Genomic DNA, 22,512 nt, shown 5'->3' with positions numbered 1-22,512 from the left:
TAGCCAACCGCACAAAACTATTATTTCTTGGTTCGTTGTGCCTTCTCTCCTTTTTGGGGTGATGGTGGCCACTAAAATGCCCTGCCAGCTTCTAAGACGCTCACAGATACTTACCATCTTTGACACTTCTCCTAGGGTCATTTGGGTTACATAAATTAGGTGTCCAACTACATAAGCTTTTGACAGAGTAGCCTGGTAAGCGTCCCCAGAAAATGCCTAATATGTACTGACAACAATAAGCATAGCCATTTCGATTAAAAAGTGCAGCTAGAAAAGGAAAGGCTGCCCAGCTGTTATATAAGACAATGATTTTTGAAAACTAAGCTGGGAGTATAGTTTATTGCCCCTCATGCCTCTGTTGAAATTGCACCCAAAAATACACTGGGTCAAATACGAACCCGCTAGCTGGTTGGTGAAGGCAAGAGGGGTAGGCATGTGTTCTGCTCTCTCATCTATTTCCTGCTAAGTCCAATGACTAGAACTGAATGTTTGCAGAGACATGCAGATAACAACTTCCTGTATGCAGAAAAGTAATGTAAAGCTTCTAATTTGTATGTTCACTGACTGAGCCTAGAAGCATTTAGCATACATGCCTTTGTGCAGTAACCCATGCAGTGAGTCCCTCTAATTCAGAAAAGGTTTAAGCTTTCCTGTTCATCTTTGTTGAATTTTTCACTCTTAATGAAGAAATTGTTGTTCTTGATGTTAAAAGTCTTTCTTAAGATTCATGATGAGTTTCCTTTGTTGGATATGGAAAGGCATGGCATAGAAAGGATTGGTAAGGAGAGAGAGGTAGATTTTTGCTCAGCAGAGGAGATTGAGACACAAATGAAAAGTTGAAAATACAAATCAAAAGTCAAAATTATAGCAAGGTGAATCTTGAATTCTCTTGCCTTAAGCATCAGGTTGCTTGCAATTCCAAACTTTCTATCCATGCAAATTTCTCAAAATATGTCAGACTCTGATACCCCTTCCATACTTATAGATCGATTTTAACATCTCTATTTAGAAGAAGAGTAATATTACCTCATTACTTGAGATCTGGTTTGACGTAAAATCAATAGGAAAAATTTTGCCAAGCTTGGCTTATCTGGAAGCCTGCTGCAATGATCCATCTTCTGTTAGATCAACAATGGGCTTTGTTCCCAATTCCATTAAGAAAATGAAATTGGCACTGACTAGTCCCTGTTTGGATAGTGGGACCAAGCAAAGAGGGTGTAATTATTTACAGCATTAAAAATCTTGCTGCATTTGTATCTTGGGATGGAGGCTTTCTCTGAAAGGGAATACCTCAATGATGATGAGACTCCATACACAGAAGTATTCTGCATGATGCAAAGCCACTTGTCATTTTTAGCAGACTCTGGATGCTTGCCAGCTTTTCCTGTGGTGTTATAAATGGAGTTAAATTTCAGTACTAGAGATATTTCAGTGCAGAACTGGAATTTTTCATGGGACCTTAGGGCTCTGACTTAGAGGAGCTGCCAGTTCACACAAGTAGTGGTTTGAGATAGTGGCCTGGCTCTTCTACCAGATGCCACAGTTTTCCCAGCAGAGATGGCTGAATGCATAGTGTGTCTTTCTCAGCTGTGACGTTTCAGAGTTTGGTTTATCGACTTAGATCACCAGTGGTTCTCATTTATTTTGCTATGCCAAGCTATAAACAGCAAGTGCCAAAGTGTCTGGCTCATAAACCATATAGGATTAAGGTGCAGCCGATGAACTAGTCATTGTTTTCAGCTGTGGGGCAGTAATCTTTTTAGCTGCTACCACTAAATGTAACGCTGGCTGCGAATCAGAGGCTGTGTGCTACCGGTTCCTGCACTCAGGGGTGTGGTAGCACTGGCGGTACTCTGATGTCTCAGCTGGGAGGTGGGTTGTAACTTGGTGGAGGTACTAAAACTACGTCTCAGGGATTGGAAAGAAGTTCTAGTACACTCAACAGGAAAATTCAAAAGATTTAAAGACTCTTCTTGCCATCAGTGACTTGTTGAGCCAATTTGTTAAAGGCCCATTGATTTTTGTGGTCAACAGGATGCAATGGAGTGATGAACAAAGTTATGTCATGTAGAAGAAGTGACTCAGTTCTGGGTCAGTGCTGAATCCTCTCAGACATTGTGCCACAGTGTGGTAGGAGAGGATCCATCTATAAGTTTTTTTATAAGATATATTTGTAAGTGCTGGACATTCCTGAAGCTGCACTGTCATACAAAATGAAAGCAAATCAGTTGTTCTCCTTTGGGTAGTAGAGATGGTGCAGTTGTTGTTCAGGGTTGGAGATTTAAATTACATTAAACTATTGAATACAATATAATGGAACAGCGAACAGGAGAAATAGGGTAATCTTGATTAGATGAGCTCAACTTCAGATGAGTTTAGGATATCTGTGGGTATTTATGTGTGTATACAATGGTGAAAGTGAAAGATGGGGGATGCTGTACAAGTGATAGTAAGAAACTCTCACCAGAAAAAGGTATATAGTTCGTTTGTGGAGGGAAGAATGGGTTAGGTAACTAATCAATGACAAGCAAAAGTGGAGAGGATGATAAACGAAGTTGCTTTGAGTTTTTTGCAAGTTGCAAATTAGGTGATCTGTGATTTTCACATTGTGTCTGGTAGAGATGTGTTTGTTCTCCAGAAGTTGCCTTCCAATGTGTTTCTGGGGCAGGACATGGTCTAGATGATCACTTCATGGCAGATGAAGGCATTTTGCAAATGAAAAAGTAATACTAGGAGCAAAGCCTGAGGAACACATCTTAACTTTGTGGTCTGGCCTCCTTATCATCCCACTGGCACTGACTTAAAGTCACTCGGCCAGGGCGCCCCCAGCAACATCAGCAGTATGTAGGGTACAGGTAAATTTGTCTCAGTCCAGTACTCTTTTCTGAAAGGAGCTTAGAGCAAGGATTCCTTTGTCACTGTCCTTGCTGCAACCCTTTTACAAAATAATAACATATAGTTTTAACTGTATTTTACTGTCTCATTAACATGAGGTAAAAGGACAGTTTTTAAAAATAAAAATAAAATAAAATAAAAATATTTTTAAGAATCCTGCTGGATTTTTTTAGTGACACTTGGATACCCTGACTTCTGTCAGTCTGAGTGAGGTACTTTGAAAATTCTCATTTGGTATCTCTTTCTAGCTTTCAATGCCTAACAACCACCTTTAAAATTAGAGTGCATGGGACCATCTTTCTCTGAACTGCCACAAGTGCTGCACAGTTGAGAAACCTTTGCTGTCTAGGGGCTATGGCATTTGTTCTGTGGTGAAAGGTAAATTGCCAAGCAATCTGCGTTTTCTGGAACACCACACCACTTCTTCTCCTTGCTTTGGGGTGCGCTCTAGCTTGTTAAACTGGGAAATTAGATAGAGAATGCACAGAAAAAGGTTCTCACCCTTGACACAACCAAAAAACATTCAGGGCCAGACATTTACGTCTAGAACATACAATGTCAGTCTTAGCTTGAGGAGATCCAGAGACTTGTGCAGCTGCTTAGTTGACCTGTACTTGTAAAAGCAAACAGAACACAACAATGTATGTGGAAGGCACATATGGCAGTGTATGTCCAAAATTTTGGATATTTTAAGCCCCATTTTAGCTTAAGAATCATTAAGAATGGTCGAATCTTTTCATCATTAGCAATAGGATCTGCAGCAAAGATAACTTACCGTGAGCTTGTTAGGCTGGACATCTTAACTCCTATTTGCTATGTTGGAATTTACATTCATCAGTATTATATTCCCTATGTGAATACTATTACCTCTATTTGGTACAGTGCAGAATCTTTATGCTATAGACTTCAAGGATTCCAGCATGCTGTGTGTATGTTTGATAGCTACTTGTTGTCTTGTAGGATGAAATGGAAATCCCTGATGGCCCAGATTGGCCGAATAGAAAGACCATTTAAAATCACCTTGCTGTATTCAAACTGTGGATCACAAGAGGTTGGAGTACTGGCCGTGGGCTCCTTGCAACTCAGGAACTGCTTTCATGGTATGTCATAATACAGTCAGATTTAGAATAACCAAACGCAGTCAGAAAAGTGAACAGCACCCTCACCAAAACTGGTGAGTGTGATCAGAGAGTTGGTCAGATGAGAGATAAACGAAAGCTGAGTTTCCTCTGGGGTTTCTAGCAGAGCTTACTTGTCAAAGGTCACATTTGCATGTGCTTTATGTGTGTGCACACACGTGTACACATGTGCTCTGAAGGCAGGGTAGAAGCTCAGAATTATAGAACTGATTTAAGCGATATTCTCTGATTTCAGATTTGTTTTGCTTGATCTTTGTATGAGAAAACAAGGGGGCTTATGCTGCATGCAGCAACAGGGATGGAGAAAGTCTTTGCCTAGCTTATTTTAGCATTTAATATTTTTCTTTCTTAAATAATCAAGAACAAAAAACTACCCTGTGTTACCAAAGCCTTTTCCATACTGGGGGTCCATCTCCCAAATCTATAAAGAAAAGAAACATTGATCTGCACTCCATGGGGTCTGTTTTCTACTGCCAGGCTGAGAACTTCTGTCTAAAATGAAAATAATCAGAATGTGATAATTTTCTCCAAAATACTGAGTGCTCAGCTCAGAAATCCCCAGTTTTACCTGGCACTTACAGTTCTGTTGTGAATGTCTTGCAAATGATCCTCAGTAGCTGTGCAGAACCTTGCTAATGTCATTTAGACTTCTTGGAAGTACAAGAGTCTGGCGGCACAGGCAGCCTGCAGGTTGGAGACATAATCATCTTCACTTCCTGGTTTTCATGCTTTAATATAATGCTATTGCTTCCTTTTGCAGACGCTGTAGAAATAGCTTGGAATGTAAATGTAAAAAGCTTCAAATGTGAAAAGAGAATACTGGTTTCACAGAGCTGTTTCATAATATGTTATGAGACTGGTTTTGATTGTATTAAAGATTTAATTTAATTTTATTGCAGTTGTCAACCTTTGAGTTTAACAAACATTATGTTTTTAATGCAATGAGTTTTTTGACAATCATGGAGTTCTGAGGGGATGCATACAGTCTGAAGCACTATGGTAAAGCACCTCAGTCTCTAAATAAGCTGATGGCATGTACCCAGCACAACACAGTGCCATGAAGAAATACTATTTCAAACTGCGTACTTGAATTACTGCAGAGGTATCCTTTTCTCTTGCTTCTGGAGTTGGTTCCCTGACTTTTGCATTTTTTCCAGAGCAGTAACAATCCCAGTGGAACTTCTGTGCAGAGCTCTGCTAAAGGCGAGCAGGTCCAGAACAGACCTACAGAAACCTGCAGGTCCATAACAGGCTCTTGCACATACACATCCACAGGACAGGGTGGGTATGTTAAGAGTCATGCTTTTGGGAAGTATCCAACTTAAAAATTGTGGTCAGCCTGGTCACTGGGTACCTAGGCAGCCAGTTAAGTGCTCATGGAGTATAGCTGACTTGACTAACTAGGGTGCATGAGTGAAGTTCCTGTACAGTGAGCCAACTTGCTGGGGAAGCAGCTCTCTTCATGGGCTGGATGCCACAGAGCTGACACAGAAGTGTGTCAGCAGCATGAGTGTCAGTTAAGCCTGAGTCTCAATAGGGCATAGCAACATGTCTGTCGGGACGGGAGCTAAGTGGGTATCTCTGTCGCCAGCAGCAGGGTGTCATGCAGCATGGCGCCACTGCATGGCAGGTGCGGAGTCATGTGTGCAGAACTGAGGGGCACACCATAGTAGGAAACCATCAGGTCCTTCATTAAAAAAAAAAAAAGTGATTATCTAAAAATAACACAAACACAGCGGAAGACACTGCATGAGAGAGAAAGCGGCAATAAATTTGGTCTCCGTGAGAGCTGAAGTGATCTGCAGGAATCTCATGCTGCATAGAAACCTACATGGTAAAAAGTAGAGATGAGTACCATTTATCACCTAAAGGACACTTTCTCGGGTCCTGCGCATGAAGGCTGATACATGTGAAGGGTCATACACATTCTGCCAACTCATCTCTCTGGGCTTCTTTCTCTTTCCTTTAGATAAAGAAAACCAAGATCTTTCTATATATGACAAAGGCTCCACCTTCCCCTGCTTTCATGGAGTCTGTGTCAGCCACCTACAAATCTGTGAATTCATCACTGATTGCCCTGCCAAGGAACAGGAAGGAGTGAGGTGTGGTGAGTATGTGTCATGGCACTTTGTGGAAACCTTCATCTTGTTAGAAGAAATAATTTAGAATGAAAAATAAGTTAAATTTATTCTCTCTCTAGATTTATTCAGTATTTTGCCTCCTGAATTAATTTAGCCTATTTACATTAATTGGATACTAAGAATCTCTTTGAAAATTCACCCTATATACAATAAAATGGATTTGGACTTCTTGGTTTGTTTTCGTTTTTTTAAATATTGCAGTAAGGAGCTCAATGACGCGCCTTTCATAGTTGCTGCTACTTCAGAGAAAGGCAAAACCGTATTTACATGTCTGCAGCTGGGTGAGAAGTTCCTTCTGGAGCCAAGGTCTGAACTTCTCTTCAGTGGAAGGTGCTGATTGTGTTCCTAGTGCCAGCCACCAACATGATCAGTCACTAATCTGTCCCTCCAGGATCCCAGTTGAGAGCTCATCTCACACATCATGACTGAGAAATCCACTGGCTTAGTGTATGTGGTGCAAAGAAGCATTGAGCTTTGTTGCTAGCTATCTAAAATAGTCGTTGATTGGCCTTCCTTTAACTGAAACACAGAAAACTTTGTGATGCTTATAATTTCATATACAGCAAAGCCTTTACAAACATATGGCAGCGATTTACCATCCTTTAGCTTGTGGGAGCTGCAGTTTCGCGCAGTATCTATAGCAGAACAGAACTGCAAAGCCTCAAATACCTCCAGAAGCAAAGTATTGGCTTTCTAATGGTGACTCTGGAAATAAAAAAATGAGATCAATTGGTATTTTGACATGGAAAAACCATGTAGTGGAAGTTGGGTAGCTTAGCCAACTACAATGAATTTTGATTTTTGCTGCTGTTTGTGTTCTTCCATAATCAAGTTTCTCCTGTTTTCCTGCTTTTTCTTGTTCTCCATTGTAGACAGTCTCCCAGAGGGCTCACATTGCTCTTTTGAAGAGGGTCCATGTGGCTGGACACTGAATGAAACTGCAGCATCTCCTTGGTCTATTCGGAGCTTTACTGAAAAGACTCAAGATGACTCATTTGTAGGGTCTACCTTGCAAGCCACGGGAGGTAGGTTCCTCATAGTGTTCTTTCACTCTATCTGTGTATAAATAAGCTCTTCCAGGCCAGTGTTTGTCTCAGCAAAAGTCATTGATGCTAATGGTGTAAGAATTAGGGCTGATCAGGAGTTCACTGTAGATTGATGTGAGCCCCTGTATGGGAACATACTTGAGTAGTGTCTGAGATTTATGCACTCATGTTCCAGGAAAGGGTTTGGAATGTTGACTTTTGTGTTGCTGAAATCTACCAGAGTGCTTATTATATCCAACTTAACTGCCTCACTAATAGATTTGCTCTCAAGCAATGCTTGTCATCTTACTTAAGCTGTGCTTCAACACAATGATGTAAAATTTTTTCAAGAGAGTACAAAAATGGAAAACATCATCTTGTCTTTTCTGATTTGCTTTTCTGTTTGCAGGACATTTCCTCTACCTGCGAACACACAGCAATCAGACGAGTGGTGTGGCCAAGGCTTACAGTACCATCTTGCCTGCCAGTATTGCCACTGAAGACTACCAGGTATATCACTCTGTCTTAGCACCTTTGTGGAGTTAATCATCAGGCAATCTTTGCACAGTACATCCATTCTCCTGTGCCTCTGCACACTCTATGAAACACTGGAAAGCTGAAGAGCTGACTATATCACCTAGCTAGCTACTTGTTGAAGACTGGAAAGCAGACATGAGGTGCACCTCCAGTAAGTGAAAGCAGGAGCCCCAAAATAGCTCCTTGGTATGGAAAACTTCCCACCGTGGCTGTACTGGCCATTCCTCTAAAGGGGACCCAGCACCTGGATTGTATGAGGTGGCCTTGGTTTTTAGGACAGGGAGTGGGCTTTCTGGGCTGTTGAGACATTCAGTATACCTGCTGATGCTGAGACTTCTCTTCCTAAACTCTGCAATACTTTCATAGGAGTTAACAAACTTAACAGTTTCACTGAGAACAGAAGCGTGAAAATAGTAGGCATTAGATTTTTCCAGGAATAGATGAAGATAATAAACTTTTGTTCATATTCTTCAGAAATTTCAAAAGCTGAGGGCAGCCTGGCATGGATAAAACCACGTAACCTGCCTTCAGCTCAGATCTCTACAAAGAATAAGGGGAACTATGAGATGCTGGATTTAAAAATATTAAAAAATATAGCACACATAACACTTAGGAAAATTAGCTGCGAGTTTGAGTTGGAGTCCAGCCCTGATAGGTGAAAACAGAAAGCTTTGATGCCTCCTCATTAGAGCTGGCAAAAGAAATACAGTGCAGGTGCCAAAAATGTAACTTCAGTATTTATATTTATTTATAAATCCAGGTCAAGTTTGCTGGGTGGTTCCAACAAAATAAAATGTGCTTGGAGCTAGATTCACAAAACCAGGAAGAGAAAAAGCAGTAACTGTTAGTTATGGTCACAGGAGATCTGGACCCATTCTCTTCTCCACTGGCAAGGATTTGAACCCACATTTCAGGAGCAAGGAACCTCCTGTGGTTGTCATTTGCCTGTGTGTGCTCCCTTTGCTGCTGGTGCTCTCTGTAATATAAATAATAGCTGAGTGCTCAAAGAAGTGATGGAGATAGCAGTGCTCTCTTGCTCTATGGCAAAGTGGAACTGATTGCCCCAAAGAAAGAGGAACAAATCCTGCTTCAAAATATTCTTTGACTTGGTGATCAGGTTGCTCTCCTGTCATATGGGTGCTACAGTCCAGATGGTGCCTATGACTTGGAGCGAGTATGTGGGTTGAGGTTTCCTGCCTCTAGAGACAGCCTAATTCCTCATTTCAAGGACATTTGGGGCAGGGCAGCTCTCACCCTGGAGTACTTTTGTGATATATATATATATATATATATATATATATATATATATATATATATATATCAGTGCCTGGATATTGAGCCATATCAGTGCAACACATTAACCTGGGTGGTTACAACTGGAATCCTTAAAAGATTTAAACTGTGGTTCAAACCCTTTCACAGGAATCTCTAAGCTGTGAGAACACTGAAGAGGAATGCGGTTAGGATTGTCTTTCTGCAATAACCAAACTCTGGTGGAAGCATTGAATGATTAAGCATTTCTTGAGTTTAAGCCTGTGTTCCTCTGCTTTACTACTTTTTGTTCTTGAAGGAGACAACAAGGAAGCCAGTGCTGCCTCTCAGATGGTATGTGAGGCCATGGATGCCGTTTGTTAGTGGTTGGAGAACAGCTGCCTAACAGGAGTGTCAGTCAGGGTGTCCAGCGAGAACAATGAGTAATATACAAGCAGTGGGGTCCTTAGTGGTGTGTGTGATTAAACAGTTTCACCCAGGATCAAAGGCTTGGTGCCTCAAATCTCCAGTGAGAGGAAAAGTGAGTACCTTTCGCTTTTTATCACAGGATACCTTTCTTTTTCTCTTCTTCCACTATTACAGATCCAATTCTCAGTGCATGTTTTTGGCAGCTACAATGGTACCATCTCCTTCTCTGTCAGGGAAGAGATAAAGGGAGCTCCAATCACCTTGCCAATGTGGGAAAGAGCAGGGAGCTGGAGCGACCACTGGTTCCTCATCACCTTACCAATGCCAGTGCTTCAGAATCGGTAAGAGTTCCACTGGCAGCATCCAGGGTTATCCCTAAAGATTTACTAAATTGTTACTGTCTTTGTTGTGAAGCATCACTTTCATTCTTGCTTTCTTTCATGGCAATTTCTACTGAAAAAAATACAAGAGTCCTGCAATTCTGCTTGCTGAGAAAGCATTCTGTCATACATGCATATCTTCATGCACATACACAGCTTAGCTCAGCACAAGCACATACTGTGTGTCTGCACATACAAGCAGTCTTCAAACAGTGTTTAGGTATTGGGAATAGCAAGTGTCTGTACTAGAAACATTTTACCAATCCTCATGGTGACAAAGTGCTCCGAGTAGGGAAACAGCTGTATTAGCATAGCTGCACTTTGTACTCCCACAGCAAAAACCATGTGAGTCAAATGAGTGGTAAAACCACAGTTCAGCCAATATAACTGTCTAGCCTAGGATCTATACCAGCGCAGCCTAGGCAACTGGAGATCATTCATTGCCACATCACTAACGCAATAATCTCAGGAAAAGACCATTGCCCAAATCAACCTTGCACTAAAGTTTTCAGTTTTAGGTGTGAAAATACAGCGTGAAGTCAAATATTGAAGATCCAAAGAACTTCAACCCAATCTAAAATAATCAGATATTTCTCCTCCCTCACCCAGTGTCATTCTGTCTCAAGCCATGTAGCTGGTATTGGCAGCTGGTTATTTTACACAACATGAACGATTTTTAAATTACTCCCATCTGATTTTTTTGCGTCTTCCTCAGGAAAGCCTGTTTCACAAGACACTTAAAAAAAATCTCAAAGTCTATCCAGTGACTATTATAAATGGAAAAATATCTACATAATAATGTCTCAAAAAGTAATTCATGGATTAGAAGGTTTGAGGGGATTCCTTTTAACTTCAAATATTCTCTGCATCTTTGTGTAAAAGGCTAAAGGATGGAGTCTGGAAGTGATAGCAATTCAGACACAAGCAGCAGTAAAACTCAGAGAGAGAATGTTGTTCTACCCTCTTTCTAGTTTAATTTCACGGTTACCTTTGGTCTCAGCATTATCATGTGTTCACCATATGCACCTCTGCCATGAATTATTCCTTTAGAATAGGATAGGTCTGCATGCTGGCAGTGTATTTAATATTCCTGTCTGATGCAGTCTGGAGCCCTGTGGATTAGCATCTGTTTAGTTCTGCATATGTAAAGTGTGACCAGTGAATTTGTCCAGAATAGCTCTTTTCCCTAGGCATTTTCATGTGTGGGGACCACAGCAGAGTCCTAGGGGCTCTTCAGAGGTGTTTAAGACCTTCTGTCTTCTCTGATATGTGGTCCCTTATGCTTGTCCCCTGAAGCCTCTGATTTTTGCATGTCTCAGTTCTGAAGGGAAATGGATCTTCTGTGGCAGGAGGGAATGGATAGCAAGAGGCTTTAGGGAGCACTGGCCAGCACTGCATGAAAAAAATTGGTATTCAAATACTGTAACGTTTTAAAAAGTTGAGCACCTAGACAAAATGAAAGAAGTAGGTAGGTCATGCATACCTGTATTATCACAGTCTCTTTCAAGTAGTTCTGTCTTGTTTCACTTCATGTAACCTTTTCATATGCCATTTTCAAACAAATTTAAAACTGATGTGACACAACAGTGGCAATCACTGTGAGTGAGGCTGGAACTATTCGATCTAGCAAGCAGACCTGTGCTACCTGAGCTGGCCAAGTGACTGACAGCAGTAAGAAGTTGTCATTTGCTGCACTGATCTGTAACAGAAGCAGAAGCAGTGCACACTTTGCAGGAAGTGTTGCTATTTGCCCCAAGTGAGAAAACACTGGTCTTTGTGCTCCCAGGACACTTGGGCTCCATCCCAGGCCTCTTGTCTTGTTCCTTCCATGCTCTGTTCCTTCTGTCCCGTCTCACCTGCTTCTGTGAGCACTCAGTGCCTTTATTCTGTGTTTTCATATACTTGATCTCTCTTCCTTCTCCTTCAGGCTCTCATTTATGAACCTATTTATCTGTCTTATGCTTCCAGTCACAATTTCCCTCTCTGAACTCCTCCCTGATTCTTGTTTCTATCTCTCTTTCAGCAGGTGCTATGTCTGTCTGTGTTGGTTTTTTTATTAAGTCTGACTCCCTTCCCTGTGCTTCCATTCTCTTCTCCCAGTTGTCTCTTGTGCACTTTTATTTTGATGATCCTAGATCTACAGTAAAGGTTGATTTCCAGTCTTCGTGGTTGACTGGATATTTCTTTCTGTAGATCTCAGGCCCAAACCCCCGCACACCACGTCCAAACTCCTTAGCTGTACATTTCCCAGGGAGCTCCTCAACCCCTCCGAGATACCACCTTGTTCTCTTGGATTCAGTTTAGGCAGCTTCTCCTATTTGGCCAGGATCAGCAAAAGAAAGAAGGACTGGAGAAGAATGTGTATTCATTAATTTGGAAGGGCAGTCCTCAGTTCATGTAGCTGAAGCAAGACCTGACACAGTTCATAACAGCACTGCCATGGAAAGTATCATTTAGCCACAGATTTTAAGGTATCCAGGGAAGAGGAGACTTCAGGATGAAGAAAATTCTACCAGTCATAGAAGTGTCAGGGATTTAAAATTTTTAAGGACATTTTACTAACATTTGAATAGATTCTCATTCAAACGGAAAAAAAAAAAGCTCATCCCTGCCATGTGAGACTCTTCACAAATTTCAGGTCACGCTTCCAATACCTGGTAGCACAAAGCACTTAAAAAGTTGTCAGCATTTTCAAGCATGGTCAAAAATGATGAATCCCTGCAGTGCCTTATCCTCAACACTGGCAAAACATTTTGACTTCTAGGCAAGTCATATCAAATCACTCAAAATACAGAAGTTCAGCCTAAATTGGTTTAAGGTTGATGAAGTTGCAAACAATTGTAAACAGTGGTGTATGGTGAACATTGCTGAACAATCTTAGTACAGTTTGGTATAAACCTCCATGAGTGACTTTTCTGTATATTTATGGGTGCTACCTGCTTTCCTTGGTAATGGAAACTCCAGCAATGCTGTGCTTAGGGAAATTTTTAGTACAGAGTTTGGGCTGGCGTGTCATTTTCATGCATCCTGAATCTTCAGGAAACTCCTGTCCTTCTCTTGCTGTGTAAAAGGACTATATTTTCCCTTGAATCCTTGAAGGGATGATAGCCAGTAGCAGAGTGAGAGGGAGCAGGTCACACAAGGAGAAGGGATAGACATGAATTGCAACACAAATAGTTGCTGTAGCAGAACATGAATGGCTTGATGGCGCCAGAAATAGAGAAGCCTTAGCAGATAGAAGGAGGAGGCCATGGAGGGGCTACATAAGTAGTTTTTAGAAACAGCTTCCTCCAGTGAATTTGTTTCTTAGGAGAGAAGGAAGACAGACTATGCAGTTTGCTGATCAGCCTCCCAGTTGGAGATGCTATTTAGCATCTAGCTACTTGGAAAACTGCTTGTAGTGATCGGATGGCAAATTTATTCATTTGGTTCACACACAGAGGTAAAAAGGCTGCTATCAGAAGAAAATCAGACAGGCAGAAGATGACACATCAGATAGCTGGAGAGTGTAATACACTGGAATCAGCAAAATGAACTCAATGAGCTGGAACTCTGGAAACCCCTCTGGCTAGCACAGCACAGAGTTTAACAGGCAAATGCCTCCTCTTTTTCTGAAGTTATATCAGAAAGAGGAGGTATACGGAGCCCAGAGTTTAAGATGTCTGTTTTCATGCACTGGGGAAGGGAGGTCATTCCCTAGGCTCCCGCTTCTACTCAGCTGATACCTTGTAGTGCAGTGCCGTGGATCCTCTTCTGCTCTGACTCCATGGACCAGATACAGCAGATAGACCTGACCAAAGTCACGATCCCATGTGAGTGCCTTAAGTAAGGAGTAGGCTGTGGTGCTGTATCTATGGCTGTTGATCCTAGAAGTGCCCTAGTCCTGGGCTCAGGGTGCTGTGACTTTCTTTTCCATCAAAAGGCTGGAGGAATTACTGTCTTGTGTCAGTGGACTTACATACAAAGTCTGAAAAGGCAAAGTTATTGCTAAACCTGCTAATAAAGAGGCAAGTTTCTGTAGGAAGGGGATCTAGTGGCAAATTCCCCTACTGACCCCATAGCAAAGAGAGTGATCATTCAAGAGACCCTTGGTTTACATTTGATGCACCAACATCTACTCCCAGAGCACACAGGTCCTGTAGGCGTGAATGCTCTCGTTAAAGCACGAGGGGCCATTCCTGAGCTGGGGTAAAGCAGCTTATCCCTAAAGATTTTGATGCAGCTATGCAATGTTATATTAACTGTGGGTATGGACCAACATTTGGCTGGTGGGTGGAATATACACACATACTTTATTGCCACTAATTTAGGACAAGTGTGTTCCTAGACTGAATGATTAATGTGTTAGGCAGGTCAGTGCTTGATCTCTCATAAATCATCATTGAGCTTCACCAGTGACAGCAGTAGAAGTCCTCTCCACATGCTTTTAATAAGGTCTAAATGGACTGGGCATCAGACACATGTTTATTTCCGAAATTTAATGAAAAACAATTCAGTCCTATCTGTTAGAAGGAGATCCTTCAGCCCATTTTCTTTCCTTCTTGTGAATTCAGAACGTGGCAGCGCACATGACAGACCTCCTAGATAAGTAGCTAAACAACTGGTCATGGTGGATAAAGATGAGGTAGTACAGAAAGCAAACACTTCAGGGAGTTATGGCTGAAATTTTAAATGTCCTGACCTTCAGCTGAAATAAACTCATGTCACCTTGGTGAGTTACATTGGCTGAGGATCAGGCCCGAGATTCCTGTCTATTTGAATATTGTTGTTCTGTTTAGTTTTTATTCTGGCTGTCTCTTTGGGGATGGAAAGAAGGGGATTCTTTTTTCCCTTCCATTTTGCACATGTCTAATTCCCTGACTGTTTATAGCAATTGAATAAGGATGGTTGTCTGTGTGTAACTATTAGTGAGGCACAATAGCTTGTATTTCTATATGTGTGTGCAGATAGCAGGGGAAGTAGGGCTCTCATTCTTGTTGCCTATGAAATGTTGCACTATATGAATGTTGTTTGGTCCTTACTAACTGTTGATGTGTGGATAAGATTTCTAGCAAGCCCTTTTGTCTGTTCAGCAGGGCTTGTCTGGAGGAAACATAGTGATGATAAGGGAACACTGTACTCTCAAGGTTTGGTTTTTTCCCCCTACCCCTTTGTCTGTCTTCTCTAAAACTTCTGTCTTATTGCAAAGGTTTCAACTGCAACTCCTGGCAACCTGGGGCTGGAATTCGCAAGCAGACATTGCTATCGACAATATTACATTTGGACTGGACTGCTCCACTGATGGTGAGCCACAGATGTCGCAGAATCCTTAAAGCATTTGGGTAGTGTAATCAGCATCCCACAGATTCAAGACACATGCACACTCTGTTGCCCCCACAGAGTGCACATGGATCATTTGTGTTAGCTTTTACAGCACAATGACATTTTATCTCAGACCTACTGAAGATTGCTAGTAGAGGCAATTTTACAGTGTGTCAGAGTCTCCTAATGCTCTTTTTTTTCTCTAATCTGGGATATCCTGTATCACATAGTTGAGACCTGTCTATGTGTCTTGGCAAGAAACACTAGACTTATTCCTTAGCCTCTAAGTGGAAAGATTACATCACACTGCTCTTCAGCAGTCTCTGCTGACCTATGCACCCTGGCAATTGATAGCTGAAGGGAATTTGTTGAAATCAAAGGGGAAAGTCACTATATTTTAGTGGAGGAAAGGAAGAAAAGGAAAGGATAAAGTGACTCTCTGACAGTAAAGTTTAGATTATTGTGACAAGTTTGTTTTACCCTGCAAGGAGGTACATCAGCTGTCACTGCCAGATACATAATAGGCATGCTTTCCTTTGCTTCATTACTGAAAATGCACCTGATCATAATATATTCCACTGAAAAATTGAGCCATTTTTCAGAGGGTGCTACTCTCTGGAGCATGTTTGCAAGAGTTGTATTTTCTTAGACAAGTAGAAAGAGCTTGGATACTTGAAGAACTTGCAAATATTAGAAACTGTCTTCTTTTTGTCCCTGCAGAGAAGACTTATATGCTCTGCTGTAAAGGAACTGGAGAATATGCAGCACTTGAGTTGTGACTTCTGTTGCAGACAAAATGTGCTACCCTTCATGTGTCACTGCACCCAGTATGTCAGCATTTAGGGTAATAACATGTCCCTAGGGAGGCTAGCTGTAGCCTAACATAAGATGTGGGAAGGCTTATGTCAAAACAGATGTGTGAAAAGTTCTTCATCAGCAAAAGGTCCTTTTCCCTCCTGCCTTTGTCTGATTTAGTCTCCTGTACTCTTCTGTTCTGTGGGCACTGAAAACACTCTTCTATAAAATGCTGAGCATGCACATTTTCATTTGAAATTAAGAGAAAGAGATGTTCCTTAATGGTAATGTCATTTGTTCACTCTAGTTCCTTAACATCCCTGGTTCTCAAACCCTTTGGGACCTCCATGCTAACACTATGTTTTGAAACCTTTTGAGGAAACTAAAGGGAGTGATTCCAGATGTTCTTGTGCCAGCTGATATGAAGTCAACTGCTGGAGTTTACTGCCCTCCTGAGAGCAAATACAGCCCCCAGTTTACCTGCAGACACTTTGCTGGCTGTGGTGTATCCATTGACAAATATATGGGGCATGAATGCCGCTGCAGCAATGTTATCAGAGCTTGTCCATTAGACTGCCCAAGTTACTCCTCGTTTTCAATTAGTATAAATTGTACTGATGTCCAGGAGCAGCTGGCACTTACCCCATCTGAAGGTGTGACCCAGAGATGTGTGACTCATGCAGAAGACAGACATCACAAAGGAAACATGTTTCTCGGAAGCCTTGTGCTTGCCACCGTTCCTTGAATTCTCTTTGCAAATTGACGTTTTCTCGCCTCTGAAAGCAACTCCCTTGCATTTGTCTTCTCATGACTTTAATTCAGTTAGGTTGCAGAGGAGCCCAGCAGCTCTGCTGTGTTTTCAGTAATGAAATTATTTCTCTCTGGCAAGGAGAGGTTTCAGATGTCAGAGAGAGAGCCAATTAAGATCCAAGCAGTGAATTCTTTGCATGAGGGCAGCAGGAAGGATGTATGGCAGGAAGGAAGAATTCACTGCTTGCTAGGATCTATATATTATTTTCTCCATCTATTTCAATCCTCTCGTTCAATTGCTCGACCAAACCCAGTGCAGGCTTTGAAAGCACTGCTTGTCTGTATGCAAGCTCAGAAAGAAGGCAAGATTTTCAATATACCTCAAAATCAAGAGGAAAGATTCATTAAGATTTAGGAGGAAAACAAGTGGGTAGTGAGGGCGACTCAAGGGACATCAATAACGACAAAAACCAAACAGACCGTTCTTTGGATGGCAGATCCTGAGCAGTGACAGATGTTCTCCTGTGAAAAAGGGGAGATGAACCCACCTTCTGGTTAATACAATCACCTTGTGTAAGACAGTGGCAAAGACCAGATGACATGGGCCTGGTTTGTTGTGAGAACTTTTAGGGACAGGTGTAAAGGTATTTTATCGTTATAGTTAATTAGAGCTTTCATAGGAAGAGGTCTGAATTTTGAGTGTCTAAATATAGAAAAGTGGGCTGGCACGACAATTAGAGTACTGCTGCGTGATTGTTGCCCTCAGTGCTTGTGATCACTGCTTTTACTATTTATTACCTTTTGGTGCTCTGAGCATTATGTTGTTCAAATTAGGATAACAGGTCTGTGGTCTGTCAAAGTGCACTCTACTGCCCTGACCTAGAGATAACATTTTATTCTGTGCATCATTTACAATTTCCCAGAATACTGCTTTATAAATAGCAAGATTGTCCAAAGAGAGCACTTGTATAGCATATCTCTAGTTCTTGACTTTGCAGTCCCCCACTCAGCGAAGTCGGTTCTGTTGACCTGTCCGTCTCATTGCTTGAGGTGGACAGTGGGGGGTGGTTCAAGCCTCATTACTGCCTCATTTCCCTGATTTAAGGAGGTGTTGGCCAGAAATGCAATAGATCAACCACAGGGATGGGGAAGGGGGAAGCTGGTGCAGTTTCCTCATTCTCTGTCCCACTCCAGGACAAGGTGGAGAGGCTTCCAAGAATGCCCCAACCTGCATCAGTAAGGTGAGATCTCTGAGGAGACCATGCATACTCTGAGGATCCTGTGGGGCACCTTATTCTGATTAATCCTGGCCCTGAGATCATTATATCTTTTATCATTACAGCCCCAGAGACAGAAGTAGGAGTGGGTTAGGCTCTTTCCCTTTAGGAGATGCCCTGTCTTTCTTCTTTACACTTTGTTCTGTTCCTTTTCAGTGTGAAAATAAATAGCATTAGCTAAATCTTGGAGAAAGGAGTCCTGTGCTCTTCATATTTTTCTGATATAGGTACACCTTAATTTGAATTGTCTTGTTCCCTTCCGTTCACTTAGAGTCAACACGTTGGCTGTCAGAGAAGGAAGTAGAAGCTAAAATAGCTGGAGCACCATGTTTGTAGAAAATGCCACCTTACAAATTCATGTCTGACAGTGCATAAAATATCAGTCTTCTAAGAGTTAACAGCTCATGTGGACAGAGTGATGCTCAGCTTGACTTGCAGCTTGTCTGCTGCTGAGCAAGGAGACAGAAGCTTTCTTCCAGTGCATTGAGGGTTTGGGACTGTTTGAAGAAGGAGGAAAGACTGTTTGTTTGGAAGTGAGGCATTGCCTTAGGGATGCTGCAAAAAAATCCATGCAGACACACAGACTGACTCTATTTCAGAGAGTGATTTACATTCCTTCACTCTGGCAAACATAACTAGACTTCTTGTATGTCTCTAACTATCTGAAACTGTTGTGACCTTTGAGATTCATAATTCAGTGCAGGGCTTGGGAGACCAAGCATCTTTTCTGGCCATGCATTGTCTTTTTCATTTGGTTCTCCTTCTTGTCTTTGATCCAGATCATTTGTTTTGGGTTAATGTCTTGTTTTGGTCTGTACAAAGCTCCCTTTTACTTCCATCCATCAATGTGCTTTCAGCCAGACCTGGGGGGAATATTCTCAGGAGTAGAAGCTCAGCAAGGTCTCCATGCTTCAATTAGTTATTTGGCCTTTCTGACGCAGCTAACAAGGGTGTTAATTATCGTTCTTTGGAGCAGTGGCTTTGTGGCAGAGATAATTGTCCAGCTGGAGCTGAGTGAGTCTGTTTTGAATAGAGCATCAAACAGCTGTTAGATTCTCACAACTGGAACAAATTGAAATATTTGTAATATTTTTTGACTAATGAAAAATGTTAGGTATTAAATTAACTGAGGGCTCATAAAATGGAAGGAAGCGTCTCCCAGAGATTTTCCAATCAGAGATCTGCATCAAAATGGATAATTTAACTATTGAAACAAGATGCTTGCAGATTATAAGACAAGGGTTCCGTTATTACTTTTTCCTGTTGTAAGGGAGCTTTGGTTGTGTGGTGTTCTCAATGCATTCAGATGCTTTAGATCAGCAATTGCTTTGAAGTCCCTCCTCTCTGGGAAAGGACTTATTTCTAAAGACCTGTTTCACTGGTCAGAAATGTAGCATTTCGCTCTGTGTTTTTCCAAAAGGTTTGTTCAAAGATTTATAATTTGTGTTAAGGATATGCTACTGTTTTTTAACTGTGTATGTTAGTGAGACGTGATTTTATTCAGCGTTTTATTCTCTAAGCAAGGTCTGAGGTGTTCGAAGTTGGTTACTGAGATCTGTTTGGCTGGTTTACTTACCATGACACCATTCAGAACCAAAGAGAACAATTTTTCTCTCCTTTACACCTCCACCGCCTGTCCAGAATTGTCACCTGCGCTTTGACCAACAGAGCATCAATACCTGGTATCTGTTCTCCCTCTTCTGAAAGTCTCTTCTAATCACAGCCAGAGCAATTTGTTGGCCAAGGAGCTTATTCTGCAGCTGAACCTGCATGGGATAACATGGAGAGTTTGTGTTTGTGTGAAGACCCATCGTTTTCAGCACAGTTACAAGTAGCTAACACAAGACATGGGCCCAAAAGAATAATAAAAAATTATGATTGTTTAAAACACCTTTTCTGTGCAAGGTATTATTTATTTATTTTAACAAAATGGTTGTACTTGGTTCATTTATGTGATCTTTAAATTTTCCATCTCTCTTTTCTACCACTCTCCTGTCTCTCTCATTCATTCTACGAACTATTACAGGAAGACAACGAAATCATTTTGGTGGGAAACGCCAGTATCCACGGGAGGTTAGCATCCCGGATGAACATCTTCTGAACCCTCTGGAAGAGCCTTCCCTCCCAGGTACATGGAAAACCTGTCTCTTGGCTATAAAAGGTGTCTCCCTTCCCATCTTCTCGATGTGATCTGCCTACCCTACAGCAACGGGGCAACTAAATGTAATCCATCCTAAAGATAAGGAGACTATGTCAGGTTGTCCCTCTTTAGCTATAGGGCAGCAGTTTGCTGGAGCCCAACTCACCAGTCCTTAAATAGCAGGATGTCTTTAAAGAAAAGCAGAAGCTTTAAGTAAAAGCAGAAGCTGCTCAACTCAAGTTCGGAGTGTGCAAAAGCCAGCTCAGGAACGGGATGTGTAGACCGGTTCAGAAAGCTGGGCATAGAGATGTACTGGGACTTGGTGAGCGGTGAAGCTGAACCTAATGAGTGGAGATTAGGGATGTAAAGATAAAGATTCCACTGAGGATCTGGAAATCCACTGAGGAGAAAAACTGGATGAAAAACTAGGAGAACAAGAAACACTGAGGACCAGTTTACTGATAGAAGTAGAAGTTGCCACTCTGGAGGACAGTTAACAACTGTGTGGGTGAGAAGAGCCTGAGGAGGCTGCTTTGCTGCCAACAAACACCTGTGTGTGACTGCACCACCTCCTGAAGACTGTGTCCACTTGAATTGTGACAACCTGTACTGCTGTTAGTTCCTGCTGGCTCAAGAGGCAGAGATTTCTGTGATGTAGCTGACACTCTTACCCCAATAATGCATCTGTGTGTTCGCAGGATGACATATGTTGAGGATAGTTTTTCTTGACTTTTCCTTTAAACAAAATTAGAATTTTTTTTTAAAGGTTTGTGATTTTTACTGCTATTTTAATCATTCAGCTCTTGAATAGTTCTACTCTGACATTGGGCTTTGTGCATGCTCTGCATCATACAGTTTTCAGATTCTTAGGCCTCATCTCATTCACTGGACAAGACGGATATGTTTGGGTCTTAGACAAACGTTGTGAAATGGAGGAGACGGTTATCTGCTGCATTGTTGTAGAACAAAAGAATAATGCTTAATGAGAGCCAGGAAGAAGTTTGCTTGGAGGGAAATGTCCCCTGCTGAAAGTAGCAGGAGACTGTCCTCTGACTGTTGTTGCGGCCGCAGGGTCCTTGCGCAAGCCTGAGACCAGTCACTTCAAACTTTCACCATGTTTCACAGCTAGTCACTAGTAGTAATAGCAGATGTTTTCAACCTTTATTTCTGTGTATATGCTTCAGTTCCCATCTGGAAATTTAAATATCTCCTTGCTTCATACTGGCACTGAGAAGAGGAATTTGATAATGTCTGTGAGGAACTTGGATAAACCCCTCCTCAGAAGCCCTCTCCCCTCCTCCCCCAATTGATGGGGTTTATCTGCAGTCCATGATTTATTAAATAGTGTGCAGGAAGTAAGGTGAGAGGAGGGAAAAGCAAACGATGACTATATACAGAGCAGTAGCTGTGCTATGACTAGAATAAAGTTGGGATAATATAAGTACTCTGTGATCATATAATTAAGGTTGGTATTATATAAGAGCTGCATTAAAGTTGAGCAGATAAATCTAACTTTAGCATTTAAATTTAACATTTAGCATAAATTTAACTTTAGGCTTTCAAGTCCTCAACATTGTAAATGCAAATTTAAGCATTTTTTGGTACAATTATAATAATAAGCATTTGATCAAACTGACGTATTGAGTTTTAAAGCCTTGTGTATAGCATATACTGCTGCAACATGATCTTTCTCTTCATCATCATCTCATTTTTAAATAAAAATCATTAATATTCTTTGTGAATAATAACGTGAATTTGGTTATGGAAGGAGCATTAAGGAATGTATCAACAGGAACAGCTGTTTGTTTCAATGATACTTGTCCTTTGGTTATATAGTTATTGTGAGTTATAGGAAGCTCACATCTGCCCCACCTCTTGCTGTTTTGGTCACAGGAGACACATCTGTTGTTCTCTGGTGGTTCACAACATGTGGTGCCAGTGGCCCACACGGGCCAACTCAAGCTCAGTGTGACAGTGCTTATAGGAACAGCAACGTGTCAGTGACTGTGGAGAAAGAGGGCAGGCTCCGGGGAGTGCAAGTCTGGCGGGTGCCAGCTACAAACCGATACAGGTGAGTACCAGTGTGTGCTGGACAGGCAGCCACGTTTAACTGCTTCTTGTTCGTGGAGTTTCAGAAAGAGTGAAGTGTGGGACCAGCTGTACTGAATGGGTGGAAGGGCAGTGAAGTAAGAGAGAAATAGGAGCACCAGCTGTAAGCATTTGTCTGAGCTACTGTGAAGCATGGAAGGGTGGAGGGATGATTTAGAAGAGATCAGAACAGGAGTGACTGTGGGCACGCGGTCAAGTGGAAATGCTGCCATTATTTCAGCCTCAAAGCCTGGGTCTTCCAGATTTGGCTATACCAGGTCGTGCTGTTTGCTCCTGAAGTCTCTGTCTGCAGTGCTGTGGTGTAGTTGGTCTATCCTCTTGAGCAGCCTTGGCTGCATGGGTC

At 41.7% G+C, this 22,512-nt stretch overlaps 1 protein-coding gene across 1 annotated transcript in view; it reads left to right on the top strand.

Annotated features, from left to right (window-relative positions):
• Positions 1 to 22,512, top strand: part of LTK (leukocyte receptor tyrosine kinase) — a 104,240-nt gene that overhangs the window by 56,333 nt on the left and 25,395 nt on the right. Inside the window, 8 exon segments of the mRNA XM_086614181.1 lie at positions 3,856 to 3,995; positions 6,004 to 6,141; positions 7,048 to 7,200; positions 7,610 to 7,710; positions 9,592 to 9,758; positions 14,986 to 15,080; positions 19,947 to 20,048; positions 21,954 to 22,131. Of these exon segments, the coding sequence (XP_086470307.1) occupies positions 3,856 to 3,995; positions 6,004 to 6,141; positions 7,048 to 7,200; positions 7,610 to 7,710; positions 9,592 to 9,758; positions 14,986 to 15,080; positions 19,947 to 20,048; positions 21,954 to 22,131 (1,074 nt within the window).

The sequence above is a fragment of the Tauraco erythrolophus genome, chromosome 6, assembly GCF_009769465.1.
Source record: "Tauraco erythrolophus isolate bTauEry1 chromosome 6, bTauEry1.pri, whole genome shotgun sequence".
In the NCBI taxonomy this organism is placed as follows: Eukaryota; Metazoa; Chordata; class Aves; order Musophagiformes; family Musophagidae; genus Tauraco; species Tauraco erythrolophus.
The sequence above is the reverse complement of the archived record's forward strand: the minus strand, read 5'-3'. Positions and strand labels throughout refer to the sequence as shown.